A 23925-nucleotide genomic window follows, 5' to 3' on the forward strand; every position below is an offset into this window, starting at 1 on the left:
AAATTGTTATTGAAAGGTCTTATAAAAAACATATTGATCAAATATCTGTAAATTAGTTTTCCAATGTAGTAAATAATATATAACTGTACACTGACATTTAATATATATAAAGAATGGTTACAAAAACAAACATTCAATTTTAAAAAAAAATTAAAAATTTCTTATATCTAAAACAAAATTTGTCCTTTAATACGTTAAATACCTTTAAAAAATAACACATTTTTAAAATGTTCATGTGAAAAACAAAAATGAATACCTCGTGCAATCCCGTGCGATGCACGGGTTAATATCACTAGTTGAGTTTAAAGGAAAATGATGATTTTTTTATGAAGAGAAGCTAAAAAACTGCTTTTTCCAGGAGCTATTTCTCAGAAAAAAAATATTTTCTTGTTGATGATCCGGTCAAATTGAAAATCTATATGTTGTGAATAACATTGCAAAATTTCAGCTTGATCCAACAGTTAACAAATCCACATGGTTCAATTATCCGAGTTAAAAAAAAAAAGGACTGAGGTAGACCATGTTCAATTCAGAAAGCAATGTGTTGCTTGATTTTCTGATTACTTGATACCAGAAGGTCATTATGAACAACTTAATATAGACCTGAGTAATTAAAATATGCATATCAAGGAAAAGAAAAGAATGTGAAACCTTAATACATTAGAACAAAAAATTGAGGAATGACATCTCAAACTATACTCTTACCTGCAAAAATATTATGTTTCCAGACAGATAAAAATGGCTATGAAAATTTTGCAAATTACAGTCGTACAATAATGTGTCAAAATTTTGGAGGATCTCGGGCATGTGGTGCCACATCATAGTTCCAGCTTCTGTATCAGGTCATGGCACCCAGTTCCCATCTTCACTGGCAAACCGAGACAAATTCTAGAAGAAGGAGTCTCCAAGTTATCCACCTGTCCATGATAAGCTGCTTCAACAATGAATTTGGAGGCTGTTTCAAAGCACATTTTGAGGAAAGGTGATGTAGAATTTGCTATGCTTCCAATTCTGCTCATAGGGCGATAGCTGCCAGAGTGCGTCATGAAGTCAGCAATGAGTGTCAAGTGCCGAATATTTACTGATATGCCATAAGACTTGAAAACATTTTGTATTTCCCTGATGATGGTCTCTCTGGCTGCTTCCACGCCGTAAGTATTTAGCATGGCATGGACGTTGTTTGTATAAACATACCTAACATCAAGATCATCTTGCATATCCCAAAATGTTTCAAAATGTACACCGGATGTTTGCAGAGCTGGTATTTTCTCTTTCACTGAGGATGGAATATCATTCCTTTTACTGACATCTTCACCATAGTAGATCACTCCACTTTCTTTACATGTAATAGCTTTACATTGGCCAACCTTTCCAAACTTCTGGATGCAAACCTTCTTGGCCGTTCTCTGAGCAATCTGCATAAAGTTAATTTGAAAACAGTGATTTTAATGTGTTCAAGAAGAAAATAGAATACTGACATAGATATTGACATCCTAATTTTATTTCTCTTAAATTCCGGATAGGCCCAACTAGAACTTGCACCAGTGATTCAGAATTGAAAGATAAGTCATGAAATTTATGTTGTGTATATTAAACAGAAAATGTGTTGCAGTTGAAAGTACCTGGGCCAACAATATGTGAGGCTCATTGACAAATTTAAAGCGTATCTCAAATTTCTTCCCTTTGGCTTTCACATAAACTGCTCTGTCAGTTTCTTTTATCGTTAGTTCAGATTTCTTCTTTTTAGATTTCAAACTAGCCTTTTCATCAATAGACTTGCGCTTGGAGTGTGTTTTGAGTCCTTGAGAGTTATTGGCATCATGTGTCACATTCTTATCATCCTCATTAACTTCAATATCACTACCATCCTCATCTCCTTCAAGTTCTTGAGACTTATTGGCATTATGTGTCACATTCTTATCATCCTCATTAACTTCAATATCATTACCATCCTCATCTCCTTCAAGTTCTTCTGACAGCTCACCATCATGTGTTTCCTCTTCAGCACCATCCTCATAATCAAATTCATCAGTGCCTTGCTGTTTTCTCTTTTGTGCATCTAAACCTAGATCTTCAGACTCCTCTGTGTCTTCAACATCATCATCGTCATCTTCTTTAGTTTGTCGCTGTTTTCTCTTTTGTGCATCTGAACCAAGAGCTTCAGACCCCTCTTTGTCTTCAACATCATCATCGTCATCTTCGTTAGTTATTCCTTTTTTCTCAGATTCTGATTCATTGCTTCGAACATCTTTTATGCCCCTAATTTTAGAGAGCAATGTCATGTGGTTTTGAATGGCATCCTCTAATTCCCTCACAAAGACAACACTTAGAGTTTCCTTCCAGTCTTCAAGTGTAATATCAGTGTATTTTGGATAGTGTTTAGGCTTATATAGCTTCAACACAAGTTTATATATACTGCAAACCTTACCATCACGAACAGCTATTGGTACAACAGAAACTTTCATACTCTCAATTATGTCAGCAACAGTAATCTTCTTCAATTTGTCAGCAAGACAATTGGCATCCTCCCTGCAAATAACAACTTCATCAAACATCTGTGTTTTGATGTATAAGATTTAAAAGCAAGTCTAAAGAAACAAACTATCATGCGCACATAAAAAGACTAAAGAACAGAGAACAATGGCAGCATCTTACGGAGATTTATTGGGTCTCAGGGGGCATGTCATAAATGGAGTCTTGATATCATGAGCAGCAAGCATAATGATCTCTCCCAAACGTGGAATTCCAAGTGTCACATTCATTTCTCCACGACCAGCAAGGTGGAAAGTATTCAAACTGAAAGAACACAGAAAAAAGAAGCCAAAATCAAGTAAAAAATTAATCAACCACATTCACTTGGAAATTGTACAAAAAAACCAAGAAAGTAAATACAGATGTGCAATCCCAATCCCACTAGCTAATTTACGAGGCACTAATTTCACATATACACAGGTCTTACTTTGCAAACATTGAGAATTTCATGGCTACCATAAAAAAATTACAATTCCTTGCAGTAACATGTTCTACGTGGCCAGAAGGTGAGAGCGCATTGGGTTATAAACTCCAGAAGGAAGTCAAAAAGCTCGTGTCCTATTATTTATGCTTAGGTTTTCAAATCTCCAGCAATACATAAGAACATTTGCTATGTGATCAACGACATAGCAGGTAATTAGAGTTACTTGTTAATTAAAGAACATAGTAAAATCTGATTTTAATCCTCAAGATATCCTTTTATCAATTTAGTCCTCAAGTTTAGGAGCTGACTTGTGACTTACAGGAGACACAACACCGACCATGTCAAAATAAACCAACATGGTTTGAAACACCCATCGTACAAAAAATAAACCACCTTGTTTCTTTTTGTACCATCCAAATTGTTATAAATCATCCAGTTAGAATTGACTGTGTGAACACAACAAACTACAGTGAGCTTGTATATATTGATTTGAAAACATTAAGAAACTTCCTCAATTGCTGTATTTCAACTGCTGAAATTAAGTGATTCAATTTTGTATCATTGGAAATATAAAAAATCAAACTGCTGAGCTTAATTTCTCAAACAATTCAGTCAAATTTGTATGTTTTGCAAGAAGTTTCTATCAAAGCTTAGTTCAGTGAGCTTTACTATTGAGGGCTGAGTTGCTATCCCTCAAGCAACACTTCTTACACCACTTTCAAAACAAAGGACTTGGGGCTATTGTGATTTCTTAGAACGATAAAAACAGGAGTTGTTACATCACAAAGGAATTGTGCTCTTGATATTTTGAGGAGATAAAAATGTTAGATCGTAAACCAATTGATACACCTGTATTGAAGTTGAATTATCTCACTATGACCAAGCTTCACATATCCTTTGCTGTAGAGTAGAGCCAATTTCTTCATTCTACACGTGAATCGTGATAGTTATTAAGATCAGAGGTTCTGATCTTAAGACACATTAAAGGTTCTCTGGCAAAGGAGTTGGTTTATGAAAATAGAGGTCACCAAGATAGTTGACTACACAGATGCAGATTAGGTTGGCTACCCCCAAATGAAAGGCCATCAACTGTTTTTCAGTGAAGAAACACAAGGGTGAATACTTGTTGCATGTAATCTACTTAAGATCTACCTATGTTTTTAACAGATTCAATGTGAACCGAATGTCAAGGGGCACTTGTTTAAAGTTTTACTAAGAATGAGAAACTACTTAAGTTCAAGCAGGTAAAGTGTACCGATATGTAGCTGTTATTCAAAAAAAATTCCCAGGAACCTTTCCTTCCCATAAATTATTTGTTTAAGCTTTTCATTGAAATGTGAATAAGGGTTAGAATAATTGCACCTAACTCTGATAATTGTAAAACGTTATTCAGTTCCTCATACATTATCCACTCCCTCTATGGTCTAAACCACTTCAAAAAAGACCATAAGACTTTTATAAATTCGCACTTCAAGTACTTGTGAATGAGGAGGGCAATTAATTTTATTTCATGAGGTGTAAGCTGTTCCTAGCCTATTAAAACTCTAGACAATTTTCCCTTAAATTTTGTGTTTGTCAGAAACAGCAATAAGGTTTGCAGTGATTATAAGATATCATTATGAACTAATTTTTCATGTTTTATTTGCTAAATAAGTTGAACATAAGGACATGGGCATCTCATGGTTACACATGTTTGAAAAATGAGAAAAATCTATGACAGCTTAAAAATAACTTACGTCATCTGCGTTGCCGGCTCTCCAACAGATTGAGAAGCTAACACCCCAACTGGCTCACCTGGTTGAGCAAGACTTGAAATGTACTTGTGCTCCATCAATTTCAGGAAATCTGCTCGTTTCAATGAACACGAATTTCTGTGTTTTAAAGAGAAATCACGAATAAAGTTTTCTGCTTTTTCTTTAAGAGCATCGGGCAACTTGTTAATATAAGGACTGGATCTGTCTAGCTGACGGCAACAGTTGCTGTAGACCAACTCTTTATTCTGAAAATAAAAAAAGAAAAATAAATATAAAAACCACAAGATTCAAGTTCTATATGTAATTTATGGTTTTCCTAAAAATACTAAACATCTAAACATGTTCATACAGTTGACAATGCTTCAAATTTGGTGATAAAGCTAGTTTGATGGACATCTACACCATCTTCTCCATAATGAAACTGAATAATTGAACTATCTGAATCACGGACAGTATGATCATAACAAACTTGAAGACATTCAAGGTTTTTCATAAGGCATCTTTGCAGGTAACCACTCCGAGAAGTTTTGACTGCAGTATCAACTAACCTGTGAAGCAAAGAATTCATTTGTTTGAATTTAGGAAGTAAACATATGATAACCAAGAAAACATTAAGACGTACATTAAAAAAAGATCTAAACATTTCCATAAACAAAATTAAGTTTGCACAAAGGAAGGAAACAGCGTAAAGAAAAGCCAAAAGAAACAAAAATGCATTAGGAGAGAAGGAAAAGAGAGTGGTGTAACCGATTGACGCTAAATGTTGGTCTATAAACGGCTGATTCTATCCTTCTAAGATTATAGGAAATGCATGGTTATAATGAAAACACTTGAAGTGTCTTCACCTAATAACTTTAATACTGGGATAGGTGGCTCATGACATAGGATTAGGATCCACTAGGGTAAACACCTAAATTAAGCGCTTATGTGCAATAAGCGCTTATTCTTAAGCTAATTTGAGAAGTTTATTGAAATAAGCTCAAAATAAGTTATAGGTAGGTATAAACACTTATCCATAAGCTAATCTGAGTAGCTTATGAAAATAAGCTCAAAGCCACTCATTGACAAGTCATAAGTTGTTTACGTAAGCTCTCACAAATACTTGCATCAGTGTTTATGCAATAAGATAAGCTCAAACAAGCTCTTCCAAAGAGGGCCTTAGTTTCTTTCCCAACAATGAAGATGGGCCACACATACACAATCTTGCAAATATTCATATATGCGTGTTAACGGGTGTATAAAAGATGCACATTATCTAGCTACATGGACAAACTAACACAAACAAACAACATTCAACAACAGTTACACCTTGTCCCACTAAGTGGGGATCTCTGCATAATTCAGTCCTTACCACCGGGCTCTGCAACCGTCTGTAAAAAGTTCCTTCTAAATTGCAATGAAAGCAAGAAAATTAAAACTTACTCACGAGCTAAGAAGGCAAATAGAAACATATCTATCATAGTTAAAAATAAATGTAAAACAAAACAGATCTCGATAAAAAGGAAGAATATATTTGCATAAATGGTGCAAAGCATATGCATAATCTGGACTGTGAGACTATCAACTATTAATTAGTTACAATGGGACCAGGGCAATATCAAAAGGAAAGGCATGCAAGAATACGCAAAGTTTTATTGATAATCTTGCCCAATTATTACGACTCGTAACTGCATTAGCAACACTAGTGACAATGGTGTAATCTGGGGATCTTATCTTCATTTTCTGGGGAGCAGACAAGAAATCACAAAAGTGATCAAGTGAAACATTCGATAGATTATTTTATGGATCATTATTATAGGTAGCTATTTTAGCCATTACATTTCAAGAATTCATACAAAGTTTTGGTAAAAGCGAGGAGTAAAATTTTTAAAATGAATCAGTTGATTCTGCTAAGAAAGTTAAGAATGGTCCAAAAAGCTTTTAATCATAAACAAGTGTAGCCTTCATATAAACTTTCAAGCAAATTTGAAATATATACTCCTCTACCCAAACATCAACGGCAGCAGATCATAGCTTTGTTAGTGTCTTTCACATGAACAAACCCACATGGAAGGGCTGTGAATTATATGCCTCGTACATTTCAGCAATGTCACCCAGGTATAAAGCAGAGAAATTCAGACTTTATTTCTTATTACTCATTTTCTATATCTCTTTATTTTGCTAAAAGTGCTTTATTTTTCTTTTTATATTTGAAGAGAATTCACCTATTAAAGTTAAAATAATAAAAATGATACACAGACAATTTTAATTTGCCAGTATATGAAACACAAAAGCTTTATCAGCATTAGCTGTCTTTATGTCTTTTACATTTTGAATAAAAATGATACACGGACAATATTATAACATAATGATTATTCACAATCCTCACAACACATCACTTAACAACAAAAATGTAGTTAAAATTATAGGATTTACTCTTTTAGTTTGTGAAAATAGAAATTGGAAGTATTTTAAATAACTGTTGATTATACTTGATTCAAAAGTACAATAGTTTATAGACTAGATTTCTAGAGGTTTCCTAGTCACTCTAAGCAATAAAATCTAAATAATAAAATCTCATATTATCCTAATCTATCATAACAAAATCATAATTCATAACAATATAAAATCTAATCCTAACAAATCCATCTCAACAAGATATATCCTAATAGATATCTCAACACTCCGTCTAAAGCAAAAGCTTACTTAGCTGAAGCTTGTAAGAAAAAGGAAAACTAATGAGGGTCTTGATGAAGACAAGTTCTCAGATATGATCTGGCTGATATTGATGCAAGTCAAAACTATGTTGGTGCTTCAAATGGTGGTGCCTGAAGTCGCCAGACCACCGGAGAAAAATGGGACAACGAACCAACGTTCACTGCAGAACAATACCATGATGAACAGACTAGCATAAATTCAATGAAGTGACTGAGATTAAGACGTTGAACCAGTGCCCCCTGAGATCGGGAGCTACTATAATGGAGTTCCGAATTTTGAGGAGCTCAACAGCGGAAAAGTGATGGCACAGGTCACGGAGGATGATACTGCTCGAATCCTGTTAGGACCCAATTGCAAGGTATGGGACTTGAGTTCCCCATTGGAAGTATGGGATTCTAATGTGGGGTTTATAAGGCCTTGGGCTATCCAACTACAATGGCTAGCTTTTGTGGTGTGGTTCTCCCAAGGTTCTTATCAATTGGTATCAGAGGCTTCCACGATGTCTCTCAGCTGCAAACGAGCGGCGCGGGTGGTGACGCCGGCATTGCAGTGTTCACACCAGACTAGCCAAGGGGCTAGTGCACAGCCAGCCCGCGTGGGCGCCGGGGCTGCAGAGCGTGGTGGGATGTTAGGACTTAGGACCCAATTGCAAGGTATGGGATTCTAATGTGGGGTTTATAAGGCCTTGGGCTATCCAACTACAATAGCTAGCTTTTGTGGTGTGGTTCTCCCAAGGTTCTTATCAGATACCATGTTGAAATTTTAGGATTTACTCTTGTACTTTATGAAGGAAATAGGAAATATTCTGAACAGTGCCTCCTGAGATCAGGAGCTACTTTAGTCATGTTGTTACAGTGATACTTGATTGATAATACTTGATTCATAAGTACAATATTTATAGAGGTTTCTTAGTCAACTCTAAACAGTAAAATCTTATCATATCCTAATCTTATACTAATCTATCATAACAAAATAAAATCTAATCCTAACAAATCTATCTCAACAAGATATATCCTTGATAGATATCTCAACAAATGGTAAGGCTGAACTTAAATCGTGTCAATCCAGAAGCTTTTTTCTTACCCTTCACGACCAGCCATACAATGAAAGTAGTATTCCTGTGGACGAAGAGCAGTAAGAAACCGATCAATAATGAACCCTCCTGCTCTAGGGGAACAATCCCAGGGTGTAAAGCACGGTAAGGTCTTCCCAGAAACCATGCGTGGGACACGCTTGCCTTCCAGCTCTTGCTGGCCAAGATGAGAAGATATCTGCTGGAAATTGACCTGTTTAAAAGCATCAGAAATCATTTTTATATCACTAAACTCCATAAACAGTCAAGAGACTAGTATCAGTTAGAAAATGGAGGACAGCATGTTTCAGAAACCAAACCAAAACTGTGATAACGCAAATACTAGAAAACTAATTGCGACACTGGTGATTACTGTCTGACTCATACAAAAACTGCTAAAAAACTGTTGCAAATCAGCTGAATCTAGTTCAATAAAAGAAAAAGTACAAACAGTCTATTATCCTTGGACTTATGACTGTATTTATGGAATCCCAGTAAAAACATATGTTAGCTCCCCTTGAAAAGACTGATTTACACGAAATAGAACTTGCCAACTAAAGCACCCTAAATATATAAAGCAAAACCATGTCTAAATCGCCGCCCATCAACCCAATTATCAATTTTTATTTTACATATTCCACAGATGCAGGACCTTCATAGATTTTCTTTAATGAACATGAACAAAAGTTTATAATTAAAAAAAAAAAAGATCACAGTATTTTATCATTTTGACTTTTGTGCAACATGCCAACATCTGCTTACTCTTGAATAGGGTCTTTTCCATAAAGCACAGAATAATGGATTTCACCTTAGTCATAGGCACAAAAGTTTAGGACGTCAAACATATGTTGTATTGAAGACACTTGAGCACTTAAAATAGTAAAATAAAATTAGACATCTAGTTTTTCAAACACAGCACACGTAATATGATATGTATAGTGCTCTGAATCCTAATGTACAAACAACTGAGATAAATACAGTGATGCAGTACATAACAGTATACTTACCATACTGCCCTTAGCTCCAGATGTAGTCATAAGAGAAATACAATTTTTTCCGGAGGGTTTCAATATTCCTTCAGATAGTAGCACCTTTAATATCCCTGAACTTGTTCTGGAGTTAAGATTACTTATCATCTTCCTGTCTAAGTATGTTACGGCTGCTTCTCCATTACTGCGTATTCTTTTCTCAATATCTAACTGCATTGTGATTGGATCTGAAATGCCAATTATACAAACATATCACAATTTTAAACAGAAAAAACAAATGGTAGAAAGGAAATGCGCAATACCCCAAGAAAGATTAATAACTAAGAACTGCATGCAAATTCAGCTCCACAACATCAGGCAATGGTGTACATAAGAAAGGAGCATTCTCCCATATCTATTTGGCCTAGCTGATCACTAAAGGAATCATCAACAACCAAAAGCACAAATAATAAGCCTTCATTGGGAATTACATGTTAAAAGTACAAATTAAACAAGTATGTTCGAATATGATATATAATCATTTATGTGTCTCGACCCAACAGCTTAGGCTTTTCAAATAGTTGGTTAATGACAAAGCCAAAAGGCTTAACTCAATACAATGTTGCATTTTCCATTGAATCATGTTAGAAGCAATAACCTGAATAATTCTTAAAGCCATAATGTCCGTCATTCTTTGACCTCTCCTTTACCGTATCCTAAACCCATGAATTAACCTTCTCTTTTGCATCTTGGCATTATTATCAATATCTGGTTGCCAGTAAAATTATTAAGATATGATATCCACTCTTCCTTAACTGACTAACCTATTTATAACTCAAACATCTCGCACCCATCTATCTATATTTGCATTAAGACTGGTGCAGTGCAGTTGGTTTCAAAGGGGAATATTTAATAATGCTGAAGAAACAAATGATAAGATGAGGTAAATGCAAGAAAGTATAGAGAAAGAAAAAAAACAAATCAGAAGTCAATTGTGTTGTGAAATAATTATACTATATACGGATAGTAACTGGGGTTTATGTTTGACATTAAAAAGTCAAGACATCTAAAGGAGGGGGGATAAATAGGGATAAAAACTTCATGTAGAAAACCAGCAATTGACTAAATTAAAAGTGATCAATAAATGTTCAAATCTGCAAATGAAATATTCATTGAAAAATGTTTCTATTCGCATTGATTAATTTTGCTTCAGATTACCTATACTATCACCATCCATGACTCCAATGAATTCACGATGAACAATGTCACCAATTTCCTCGCAGCTTTCTAGTTGATTTTTTCTTTCACCGTCTTTTCCATCTATCAACAGAAGATCATCTACTCCACATGTGAACCCATGCATCTGAATGACAAAATATATCGGAGTTCTGTACGATGAATAATTCGTATATACAAAATATAGCACTTGCAAAATTAGAGAATTGGTGCTAACCTGTAAATAGGTAGTGAATAACCGACTTAATGCCGTGAGCAGATTGCCAGCAGTGTTTGAGCCATAAAGTTCTTGCACTGTATGTACCATACCATAGTCACCAAATTGAGCCTTATCAACTACACCACGCACCAAATCATTTCTGTATATCAATAATTTATCCTCATCAAGCTCTTCTTCCTTTCGTGATGTATCTTTAGTGCATTTTTTCCCCTCCCTATTTCGAGTCTTGAAAAAACTAGATGGGATTTTTGCATTCTTCTCAACAGTAAATGGTGGGCAACCTCTAGTGATATAGTGTAGCAATGCACTGATAACCTAGAAAGACAGCAGTAACCAATGGTACTTCATAAAACGATTATGTCATCTAAAACAAAGAAGCAGATCATACACAAGTAGGAAAATAAGAAACAGGATTTAAAACATACGGCCTCCAAAGTATAATATACTATGATGCAATGCAAGAGTGCGAAAATTACAAGGTTTCTGCAAGTTTATTTAGATAGTAGCATGTTATAACATTGAAATTGATAAATCTCAAGTTATAGTAACCTGTTTTCCTGTCCATAAGGGCTCTGGCTTCCATACTGCTGGAGGAAACAGAAACATTTCACTCTCAGATTTTGACATGAAAACTTTCTGCCCAGGTTTGCCAAAGAAAGAGCCCAGGCCAGCCATGGATACACCAGAACTGTAGAGAAGTTGATTGAACTCCTCATAAGTTAAAAATGTATCCTTTTTAGTAAGAAGCGCAGCACTTACGATGTGATCCTGGAAAATATATTCAAATGGGAGTAGAAAACATCAGGGAAACAACCCAAAACAAATCTATTGTAAACAATGTGCTTTAACTATATATGAAAATTGGTGAGGCTCAACAGTAAGGTTGTTGCTTTGTGATAGTAGTCATGGGTCTACTTGGGAAAACAACCTCTCAGCACACTAGGGGGTGAGGTTCTTTACATCTAACTCCCACTGGACCTCACAATGGTGGGATCCTGATGCACTGAGCAGCCCTTTTTTAATTATGCATGCAAGTACCTGAATCAAGGCTCTGATTGGATCACCACTTGTAGGCTTCACATATTGATTGTTGGCATTTACAATATTGTAAGCCTCAGCACGAGAAATTTCATCTTGTGGAAAATGAACGTTAATCTCATCACCATCAAAATCAGCATTGTATGTACTGGGTTCATGCGGATAAGAAAAATAACAATAAGTGATTGACTTTAGCAACCATTAAAAGCAGAAAAATTATTCATATGAATATATCCAAATTAAAATGCACATGAACACAATCAAAATGAGTTGCACGATATAGTAAAATGTAACTATGCATAATGTATGCAGTCATACCAAGCTGAAATAAAATAATATAATATATTACCCGCAGTTTGCATAATGCATGCGTACTGTTTTCTCCCCCTTTAGAACACGAACTATATGTGCCATTATACTAGGTTTATGAAGTGTGGGCTGTAACAAAATAAAGTTCAATTCAAATCAGAAGGTAATAAAAGTGGAGACATTCATACTACACATTAGCAATATACTCTTCACAAAACTGTTAATTGTTGGCTACAGTATCAAGTTATGAAATAAGAACCATCCCAGCTACTTGTAGAAAAACCGGATTATATATGAATATATACATTATATATTTGTTTTTAAAAGAAGTAAAAAAAATCCATGAAATACAACAGGGCCAAAGGCCTCACTTTTCACCTCCCCCTTTCTGTTCTTCATTCCCCCACCCCTAGGTTTTTCATTTCCTTTTTAAGGAGTAAAAGCTTGGGGAGATTGCTTTCAGTTGAACAGGACATAACATTAAAAGTAGTTTACTTAAAACTCTTAGAGATAACCAAGCTCCCGCGTAACTTCAGTAAAGTAATTGAAGACAGTATCATAATAATTATATTTTTGATATACATCAGATGAGATAATGCATTACCTGTCTATTGACAAGCACAACATCACCATCCCTCAAGTGACGATACACAACCTTTCCTTCAAATTCATGGTCATGTATCTCCCCATGATTCATAATAACCCCTCTTGAGGATGGTAGTTTCCTCGATGTCGAAGAAAGTGAGTCCTTTTTAAGCATGACCATAGAAACTTTATCAGCGTAGAGCGTGGCACCTGGATGGGATTCAGGACCATTAAGAATAGCATTCCTTAAATTGACTACATTCCAAGGTGTCACTCTCTGCAGGATGTTAACAAAAAAACCAATGGTATGAAACAAAATAAGATACAAATTACAAGATGTGAATTACCATAACTAGTAATATCCTGCTCATGCAGAGTCTGATATACAATTTGACAATGTAAAATACTAGTACTATCATCAGTATGCAAGTATGTTACATTGTTACCATTTAATAACTTGCACATGGTTTCAATTCCTTCATAAACTCCATATTTCACTTCAAATAGAGTAATTTCTCAATCTATGTTTCTAATGCTGCCAAAATTTGGCTGCGGCATGTAAAGTATTGCCCACTTGGGTTCAGTTTAAATTTAAAATCATCTTCGAAATATATGGGTTGTACCAAGGGAAAAGACGGTTTGTCTATCTAAGATCTTTAAATTTATTTATCGGCAGAAAATGAAAAAAAACAAAAGTGAAATATCAAAATATTTGCTTCTATTAGATCCATATGTATGTGTGTGTGTATGCATTGCAGTTGCGGTAAGTCAGTAACATTAACATATGCAGATTCCTAAACTGAATAGAAACCAGAAATTTATATTCATAACAGAAAAGGAGAAAATATTAAATTAAGCTCACTGACTAATATGTAGCAACAACTCTCACCTCAGGATATGTTAATCTTAAAGCAAAGTATGGGGGGATCCCAATTTCATTGACTGCTAAATAAGGATCTGGTGATATGACAGAGCGGCAAGCAAAATTGACCCTCTTTCCCATCATTTTCTGGCGGAAGATGCCTTCCTTCTTCTCTAACAACTGACATATTCCAGTAGCCACATCTCTTTGGCCTAGGCCAAGCGAGAAATAAAGATAACAGTAAGCAAGATATCTGAGGTAGCTATATATTAACATCCCTATCCAGTGTTCCACAGAATCCACTCATGTAATGCTAATTTTGTTTCAATAATATGATGTGAACTTCTGGTTTCTTTGAGGTTTTCTTTACATTCTATTTTTTGTAACTATTTCTTTCTCTTCTATCATAATATTTCTTCTGTTATCAAAACAAAAAAAGGATTCTATTTAGTATTTACAAACATTTGATCAGACTTGAAGACTTATAAAATTATGAATGACAAATTACAAGCCAACCCAAATAGACCCAGCACCACATGATACTACTCCATAAAGGTAAACAAAGTTGATACCAAATGAAAACTCACCAGAAGCAGTTTTATTGTCATATAGCATGTTCACAGATTGTTGAAGATCCACCCAACATTTTTGAACCTTTGAGGGATCTTCCTTTTTTAGATGGGCATCTCTTAAGGAAATGTTGGACTTTAAAACCTTTTGCAACAAAACAGTTTGAGGGTGCTCCATCACCTACAAACGACATAGACCAAGTAATTAAAGCACATGTAGGATCAAATAAAGGCCAGAATTCGTAATGCAATCAATGGAATAAAAGCAAAAAAATACTATAGATGTTTCAATATTTCCCTATGCTTCATGATTTAGTTCCTCCAGTAATAAGGCTATGAGTAAGTGTTAGAACGAATAGGGGGAAAGTGCTATTTTTTGTAAAACATCGTTTCACATCTTTCAGACCAACATCAAAATGATTTTAGTATTTTGAATTCCATTTCATTTACACCAAAACCCTATAATTTCAATGGTTTCTTATATTATCTTTCGTCATGTAACTGGGCTATGTATCAAGTGTCAGTACCGATAAGGGTCAATGTTATTTTTTATAAAACATAAAATATTAAAATCACATCTTTCACACCAATATCAGAATGATTTTTTAATCAAAAAAATATATATGAGGGCGATTGTAGAATTTTGTATTGTCCACTATACCAAAACCCAATAATTTCAATGGTTTCTGATCTTATCTTTCCTTGTTTGTGCACTCACACACCTCAATATAATCATCTTCACGAAACTCGTTTTAAGTCTATCCTTGCTTGATGGTAACTTATTAGGAGTTAATGAAGAGTCAAAAGGAGCAAGTCTTTCCGAGGACCAATACCAAAAGAAAAAAGGCAATCTTGAGGACTTCTTCTCTAGTAAATACCAGTACTCAAAATTGCTTTTTTACTTTGGGTATTGATCCTCTCAGGGACTGAAACATGGCTATTTGCAAAATACAGAGACTGAAGTCAAACAAAAAAAACAAAGAGGGGCTAAAACCCAATAATGCAGGACTGAAAACATATTTAAGCCTATTTTATATCTCACAAATATATTGCAGCATCAAATAATATTGACTGGTGCAATGAATATGAACACCGATAATCCACAGTTATAATAAAATATAGTACATTTTCAATAGTTGAAGTCAAAAAGGGAGAAAGAAAGAATGATAAAGTAATATATAAACACCCTAATATGGAAATATCCATCCATAAAAGTTTCTGCATGCATTCTTGTCATACTTTCTTTTAGTCATACTTACATTATCACCTCCTTTAGTTGGGGGGCGGAATTTGATTGGTGGAACAAAAATGTTCTCTAGAAAGAACATTGAGTGACCAGCTTTCTTTCCAAAACCCTGATCTTGAATGTCACTAATATGTGAGCATAACCGAGCCTCATTTTCCCACAAAAGTTCAAAAATGTCTTTAACCTGTAAATAGAAGAGTTAAATGAAATAGTCTGTACACTTCAACATAAAAAATACAAAGGCTATAAAATGAAAGCGTTACGCCAACATTTGCAAGAAACTAACCTGGGAAGGTAGCAAAGACCCAGAAAGCATACTTTGCTCAGCAAGCTTGTAAGATGATTTTCGCTTTTCTCTATTATGAGCCTCTTCATCAGTTGTATCCCCGTTACCTAAAGATATATTGTCACTAATGGATTTACTAGCCAAGGATGCACCATCACTTCTAATAAAATTTTGTCTAGCTTGAGCAGCTGAGAGAGCCTTCTATAGCCATCAACCAGAAACCCAAAACGGAGAAGGGAGAGGAAAAATGAAAGAAAAACAGGAATTAGACGTTGTAGCAAGAAATACCTACAAACTCGACTCTTTTGAGTTTTGACAGATGAAAGCATAAATAATTCATATACAAATGCAATATCCACAATAGACATAAACTTCACAGTATTCAATATTTTTCAAACTTCGTGTAATAATATGCATAAATATCACCCACAGTTTCAAAATGTGCATACATACATAATACATACATGCAATATATATGTGTGTGTTGACTAAATTTCACAACTTGTTTTCTTTTAAAACTTAAAAATTGAAACCACAAATAACAACAAGAACCAATACTATATTATATATATAAATATATATTGAACTGTGAAGCATGCACTATTCATGCTTTTTCTTCTTGTTTTAATTTGTAGTTCTAATCCGATTCCGTCACAACACGGCTAACCACCAAAAGATACGACACTGCTGATATATCTATATATATATATAGATCCACATTCTCAATGTCAAGGAAAGTTAGTTTATTTATGCAGATAAAAACAATTTCTTAAGCTCTATGTGAGCTTCACAATAAAACACTAAGAGGAGCCATTTTACAAAGTAACTGCATTGTCTAAAGCAAAAAAGATCTAATAGCCTATAGCGTAGCGCCCAAGGGGTTAACCGCTACTCCACTATTCACCGCTCGAAATAGCGTTTTTTGGGCTTGCCTCTACACTACGCTATCCGCCATTAACAACCCTGATATCTAATAGTTTCACCTCCTTCTTGATCATCATCAGCAAAAAATATAACCTTCAGCTCTGGTTCGTCAAGTGACAAATTAGCAATTTCTTTCACGGTTTGACTTTAAAAAAAAATTAAATATAAGTGTCCTAGAGGTGTCTGACTCAAGTATCTGAGCCGCAAAAAAAAATTAATTTATTCAGACACCATGAAGAAGTGTCTGATACATGTGGTACGGGTGTCAGTGCCCGACACCGGGACACTCCATATTTCAGAGGGGTTCATAGTATATTCATAATAAACTAAATACTCCAATCCTGCTCTAACCTAACTTAAGAGAAATATTCCTATTCATAATAAACTAACCCTACTAAGCAAATGACAGAGGCCCAACTCAAACAACAAAAGAAACTCAATCCCAAAGAAAATAACAAAATCAAACAGATAAAATCAACCCAAACCAAAATCAAATAGACCCATTCGCCCCAGGCCCAATAATATTTAGAACACTAAGTCCCTAACAGTTGCAAAACAGATTATATATTGAAACAAAAAATCATAATTCAAAACAACAACTTTTTGCATTCTCTGTCCCTGAAGGATAGCTAAGTGATAAGAGTTGGGGGACATATGGGTTGGGGAGGGGAAGGTCCAGGGATCAAATAATTGGAGGGGAAATTTGGCCGATCAAAAAATAAAACTTTCTACATCCTCTAATTCATATCCTCATTATATGTCAATTTTATCAATAATTTAGAAGAATATAGGAGATTTAATAATACACATTCCGGTAGCAAGAAGATAAGATTCAGTTAAAACTCTGCATAATGATTAGTCATGGATAAAAGAATATAATTTCATAAATACAAACTTAATAGAGTTTCTTTCTATAAAAGAAATTTTGTTAGAGAGTAAAGCAGGAAAATACAAAGAGATGATGCGGATAAGCTTCCATCCTAAACAGAAAAAACTAGAATGTATGTATAACTGAGGAGGAATTCAAAGGAGAGTGTAAGGATTAAAGCATGCCATGTGAACCTAGCAAAGACAGGAAAACCCTTTAAATCATCATGATATTTAATTTCTGAAAATAATTTCAAGTAGTGACTAGTGAGGCATGAAGAATTTACCACATGAAACCATCCAAAGGTTGGTTTACTGATTCTAGGACTGACACGTCCGCAATTTTTACATTTCTTGTATTTCGGCGCCAGAAACTTCCTTAGCACAGACATTGCTTCACTAAATTGAAGGGACGTCCAATTCTCTCCCGGCGGACCAGAACTACAACATGGGCTTTCATCAGCATCGCCCAGATATATGGACTCATCTGGCGAGGTTGAATCCAAATTTTTGGCCCTGATAATATCCCCTTTCGAAATGAACTCCAATTGGGACGTACACTTTTCCACCTTGAATCAACATAAGACCATATGAACATAGGCCAAGAAATGCATAAATATTTTATGAAGGGAACAAGCACAGAGAAATAACAGATATAATTACCATCTATGATTTTTAAAACTACCACGCCAAAATATATTTACCTCTGTTCTGCTAGCCTGGAAATGATGACAAGAGAAACAAGTTTTTTGCAGGATTTTGCTAAGAATATTGAACATCAAAGGATTGTAGACAGTAGAGACAAGTTCAATATGCCCAAAATGACCTGGGCAATTTTTTGAAGTTTGACCACAAGTTTTACAACTGCATCGAGCAAAAGACACGTCTCAGTCATCCATCTCAAGATAAAGCCATGTAACATGAACCCAACATCAAAGTATACATTTCTATTTATCAGAAAACAATTGATTACTGCTCTACCTAGCCTTACCTCCATACTGCTATGTTAAAAACAAACTTCTAAGATCAAAGGTTCGTAAGATATAAACTCCCAATCAAGGCATAACAAGTGTTATATACTTTGCAAGTATAAAACCATTTTAGTATGCAGAGAAAAGAATCATAAATGCAGAAGGCAAGACATCAACCTCACAGAAAACAGAGTAAGTAGCTAAGAAGAGCCTCAAAATCCCAAGTAACACCTATCAAGATAAGATTTCATGCAAAATTAATATAAATTATGAAATCATTTGATAGCCCCAGTCCACCATAACAAACTAAGAATTCTCATAGAAATTAACAATATCATTGGAATATCGTGCACTAAAGCACACAGGATTGTGCCTATTAGGCAGTAACTCAGTTATTTAGTTAGTTACTCATACCTACCGAAAGTTAGTTACAGTTAGTTTCACTCTGTTACTTCAGTAAGTTAGAAGCTCATCCAGCCACTGAGCTCACAACCTATACAAATATATTGTAATAGCTAATCATCTATTCGACGAAAGCACTCCTCAATTCACTCAAAATCTCTCTATTATTCCTTTCCTTTACGTCTTCACGGTGCCGCCGAAACAGCTATAGATTACCACAGGCAGCCAATAGTAGATTCTCATACTCAAAACAAGCAAATTTTATGGTCAAATATTGATGAAAACTTTGAACAAGTTGAAGTAAAAGTGGAATTTGAAGAAGAAGAAGAAGAAGCATACCAAGACTGAAAAGAGTCATAGAGTGGACCCAACGCAGGATCATACAAACCACCAGGTACAGGTACAGGTAGAGGACTCCCAGGCGGAGCGAGGAGCAGGTCGGGACTAGTTATCTTCACCCAACTACTACTCCGTATCTCGTCGTCCGTTAAGAAACTGAAGCCCACTTTCTCAACGCGATTCGTTGTGCCCTGCAAGCAAAGTGTAAGGAACCGCCATAACAAATAAAATTCATAGCAGCAAACACAAGAAGAAGAAGAAGAAGAAGAAGAAGAAGAAGAAGAGAGAATGAATGATATGAAGGAGTCTTGAGTTGATCAGTGGATACCTCAGGACCCATGGTTCTGCGTAGGCAAGAGGAAACACTATGACGTTTGAGTTGAAGAAGAAGAAGAAGAGACTCGCGCAGAGAGGGAGTGTGGTGAGGAAACTCAAAAACTAGGTTTTGAAAAGGGCGTGGAAACCCGACCCGGAGCGGTTGAAACAATATATATGCGGACAAAGAACAAAAAATACAGGGCACTCTTTTTTGTCATCCCCATGCATTACATGCATTACATTTACACTAAAAAATAATACATGTGCGTTGCACCGGTTTATTTACGCAATTATTTTAATATAATATATATATAAATTATTAAAGTGTAATTAAATTATCTGTTGAATATCTTTTCAGATTTAGTTTATTATTGGTGTTATCCTATAGAGATATAGTTAATATTTGTTTATCTATTTTAGATTAGTATCTATTTAAATAGATATCATCTCTATTTAAATAGATATAGGTTTAGATATATTTAGTTTCTTTTTATCTCTTTATTGGTCTATATATTGTAGTTTTCAGTCAAGTATTAGTCAATGAAATACACAATAATTATTTTATCATATTCAAGTTGGTATCAGAGCAAGTTATGGCGTTCTTGTCAACCACCGTCACGGTGATCTGAACCGTTTCACCCCCTGTTTTTGAACTTGCCCATAATGGACTGGGGACACCATAGTTGGACTCGCAGTAACTGTATCTACATTTTTTTTTCCTAAAGCACCGTCGCCAGAAAAGTAGTCATGCGCCGCCACGCACATTCTTTTACTCAGCGAATTCTGCAGAGAGTGCACTACACCTAGTGCTACTTATTGAGAGCAACTTGCAGCTTGATCGCTAATGCAGTAATGCTATTAGCGAAACTTCTGTACTTGTCTTCTGGAAGCATGTTCAATGGAGGTTGCACTTGATCTTTTCCAAAGTTTGGATTTGTTGATGGAGTTGTTGTCTATGGAAATGGTGGTCGTGGTTCTGGAATTGGGTAAGATAAGCTCTCTTGAAGTCAAAAACCGGATTTGCATTATGTGCTCCGTTTGTGTGTAAATTCTGGGCAATCTCTCTTCGGCAACCGCTTCTAGTTAATTATATTTGTTACAAGCTATGCATATGACATATATGCTCTAGCTTGAGGGGAAGTGTTGTGTGAATTTCTCTATTCGACAGCCGCGGCTTTTCGAGTTAATCATATTTGTTACAAGCTATGCATATGACATATACGCTCTAGCTTAAGGGGGGAAGTGTTGGATATTGCTAAATATCCTAATGGAGACCACCGTCAACCACCTCCGACAATCGTTACCCTTTGTTGCTGGTTTTGTGGAGGTTGTATTCAAGAAGTATTTGGTTGGATCTAATTGTATTGCGTTGCATTGTTCTCGTTGGACCTATTTGTGTTTCAGCTAGGTTTGGTTTTTAATGCGTTGCATTGTTCTCGTTTTTTCAACTTTTGTTATAATTATTTTTCTCTGTTATGCTTCCTCAAGTTATTTTTACTTCTACATAATAGATCAAAAATCATATTTAAATAATATTTATCAAATAATACATACATTCAATATAGTAATAATAAAGTTTTCCGAGGAAGCAAAAAAAAATATAGTAATAATAAATATCTTATAGAGGCATTTTTTTTTATTTTTAGCGATTTTCTCGACATTATTTATTAATAAATATTTTTTATAAGTAAAAAATAGTAATACGTTTTATTTGTTATTTTCTTTAAACTTCTCAACTTATGATTAATAACTAAAATTAAAATAATTTTTAATTATAATTATAATTGTTATTAACAATGAGTAAAAAATATAAACAAATTCATAAAAAAAAGAATATAAACAAATTATTATTAACAATCTATTATTGTCATTAATGTAAAGGTAGTCAATTTCAATTATTATTATTTTTTTATAATTTACCCCAAGTTTTAATGAATAATTAAAATTGAAATAATTTTATTATTTAATTTTAAATAAGAGAAATTGAAAAGTTTTAAATTTTAATATTTACTTTTAAATATGAGAAATTGAAAGGTTTAATAATTAATAATTAATATTTAATGAATAATAAAGTTGATTTAGTTTTTATTTTAGTTTTCAGTTTTTTTATTTAATTTTTTTAATATAAAAGAAATTTATTATTTCTTTATGTGTTTAATGCTATTTTTTCAAGTATGCTTTACATATGTACATAGATAGATATTGAAAATATTTAATCGCGATATTACTTTTTAGGGTTAAGCATCATATTAGTCCCTGACTTTGTGTCGCCATCTGATCTAAGTCCCTCGCCGGAAAAATTATTGTAAATAGTCATCGTCTTTGAATTTTTTAGTAATTATTTCTAGTAACCAATAGCTTAAAACTCAATAATCTATGCTTTATTTGCAATTTGCATTCATTCGATTTTGTTGCCTCTGTGTGTTTGATGTGAATTAGACAACGAAAAGAGTTGAATGGATTCGAAAATATGGTCATGTTTCAGAATCTATAGCGGATCATATGTATCAAATGGGTTTGATGGCTTTGATTGCAGCAGAAGAAGGAGAATAAAAGGGGAAGAAGAAGGAGTCAGATATGAACCCTAATTTGGTATGGATGATTGGGGATTTGGGTTAATTGGGGGGAATTGTTATAAGTTGGGGGGGGGGATTAAAATAGTTGATTTGATTAGGGTTATAATTAGGAATAGTGGACTAGGCGAGCCCCTAGGGGGCCTACGCCCAGGGGTAACCCGCTTAGTGGCGGTCGCCCAACCTAGAAATTGGGCCTCCTCCTGCGAGGCCCAACAGACTCATCGAGGCAGTTACACATGCTAGACCCAGCTCCCCCACTATAAATAGAGAGCGGTTACCATTTGTAAAGGACTCTTGGCTCATTTGCTAAATAACACATGAAATTCAGTTATTCTCTATCTCTAAATTTCTCTCTCTAAGTGGAATCTCTCTACTCTAGGGACTATACCCTTTCTCAATGTTCATGGCAAGAACATTTGGCGCCGTCTGTGGGGAACGTTAAATTTTCTACTCCTAGATCACGTGGATTGGTTGCACAATTGAAGGAAGCTTGGATTTCTGTTTAATTCCTTGATTTTTGACGAATTTCTTGATTTCCAGTGTTCTCTTAGCGATTTCTGATGGAGATTGGTCGTCGACGATGTCGCAATTCGCCAGAGCGGAGGCGCATATCACCTCCGTGTTGTGAGCGCGCCGTGAGGAGGCTCAACATGAGCAATCAGCTCCGTCACCTCCTCAATCTCCGCCTCCACCACCTCCTCTGCTACCTTCTCCGACACCGCCATTACCGACTCCACCGTCTCCGCCTTCACAGCCTGGATCTCCGGCGAACTCACTAGCTCTGACGGTGGAACTAACTCCGTCACCGCAATTGACGGTTACTCAGAGAGACTGGCAACGAATGATGCACAACGTCGATAACATCCAACAACAGAATGATTATCTCCAGGAACAACTCGATTTCTTTCGCCACGAGCAACAGGATGAAGGCATTCGCTGTAACGCCCCAATTTCTCAACTGAGGAATCACATTAGTAACTTGACAAGTCTAAGGACTATTTTGCAATCCTAAAATACAACAGTCATTTTTTTTAAAGGACTAAACACATTGTCGCTAAAGCGAATACACATGTCACTTGTTTGATAAAACACTTCCACTGTAGGTTTCTAAACATAGCATAACCCTCAAAATTAAACTTGTACCCAACACAATAATATACATAGTCATAGAGTAATTCACGATATCATAAACATGGTTCAAAATAAGTGTGCGCACTTAGACAAGTGGCAAAAGCAAGGTTTAGTAATGGAGTTTTCAAATAACAAAGGAGACTCAAATACAACCCTCAAAAGAAAATTAAACTTCTCCTTCCATCTTCACTCCGCCGCTTATTATCCCTTCTACATCTCGTGCATGGCTAAGCATCATTGGAAGGATCTTCACTACCTAATAGCGTTAAGCTCCCAAACAACAAGTAGCAAACATAAAGGGTTAACTTCATGCAATTACTTCACATAAAAGAGAAAAACATGCTATTCAATTCCAACAACATAATATGGTAAGTAAGCGGGCAATTTAATTCAGGACAGAAGTCAACACATCCAACAATATAGTGTTAAACCAGATATCAACAAAATCAAACATTAGTGCCTATAATGTGACTATATGCTACTACCAAGATGAATTGATCAATAACGTCTTGCAAGACGGGACAATCACGCGGGACCACACCCCACCTCATCGCCACTTTATAACGTCTCGAAAGACGGGACAATCAGGTGGGACCACA

At 35.1% G+C, this 23925-nt stretch overlaps 1 protein-coding gene across 2 annotated transcripts; it reads right to left on the reverse strand.

Moving 5' to 3' along the window:
• Positions 1 to 581: 581 nt before the first annotated feature.
• LOC130716641 (DNA-directed RNA polymerase I subunit 1) lies at positions 582 to 19776 on the reverse strand. 2 transcript variants are annotated; one of them, XM_057566622.1, is made up of 21 exons: positions 19630 to 19776; positions 19302 to 19492; positions 18294 to 18453; positions 17877 to 18158; positions 15799 to 15996; positions 15526 to 15696; positions 14285 to 14447; positions 13725 to 13909; positions 12855 to 13112; positions 12291 to 12379; positions 11942 to 12089; positions 11453 to 11671; positions 10901 to 11218; positions 10666 to 10810; positions 9487 to 9695; positions 8491 to 8693; positions 5060 to 5258; positions 4693 to 4955; positions 2656 to 2796; positions 1623 to 2529; positions 582 to 1415 (listed from the first exon to the last, which is right to left on the reverse strand). In XM_057566622.1, the coding sequence occupies exons 1-21, from the start codon at positions 19639 to 19641 to the stop codon at positions 819 to 821; spliced, it is 5058 nt and encodes a 1685-aa protein (XP_057422605.1). In that variant the 5' UTR covers positions 19642 to 19776; the 3' UTR covers positions 582 to 818. The 2 variants fall into 2 exon arrangements, with proteins under 2 accessions (XP_057422605.1, XP_057422604.1); XM_057566621.1 differs by having other exon boundaries at positions 15799 to 15999.
• Positions 19777 to 23925: the final 4149 nt, after the last annotated feature.

This window comes from Lotus japonicus, chromosome 5 (assembly GCF_012489685.1).
Source record: "Lotus japonicus ecotype B-129 chromosome 5, LjGifu_v1.2".
Classification (NCBI taxonomy): Eukaryota; Viridiplantae; Streptophyta; class Magnoliopsida; order Fabales; family Fabaceae; genus Lotus; species Lotus japonicus.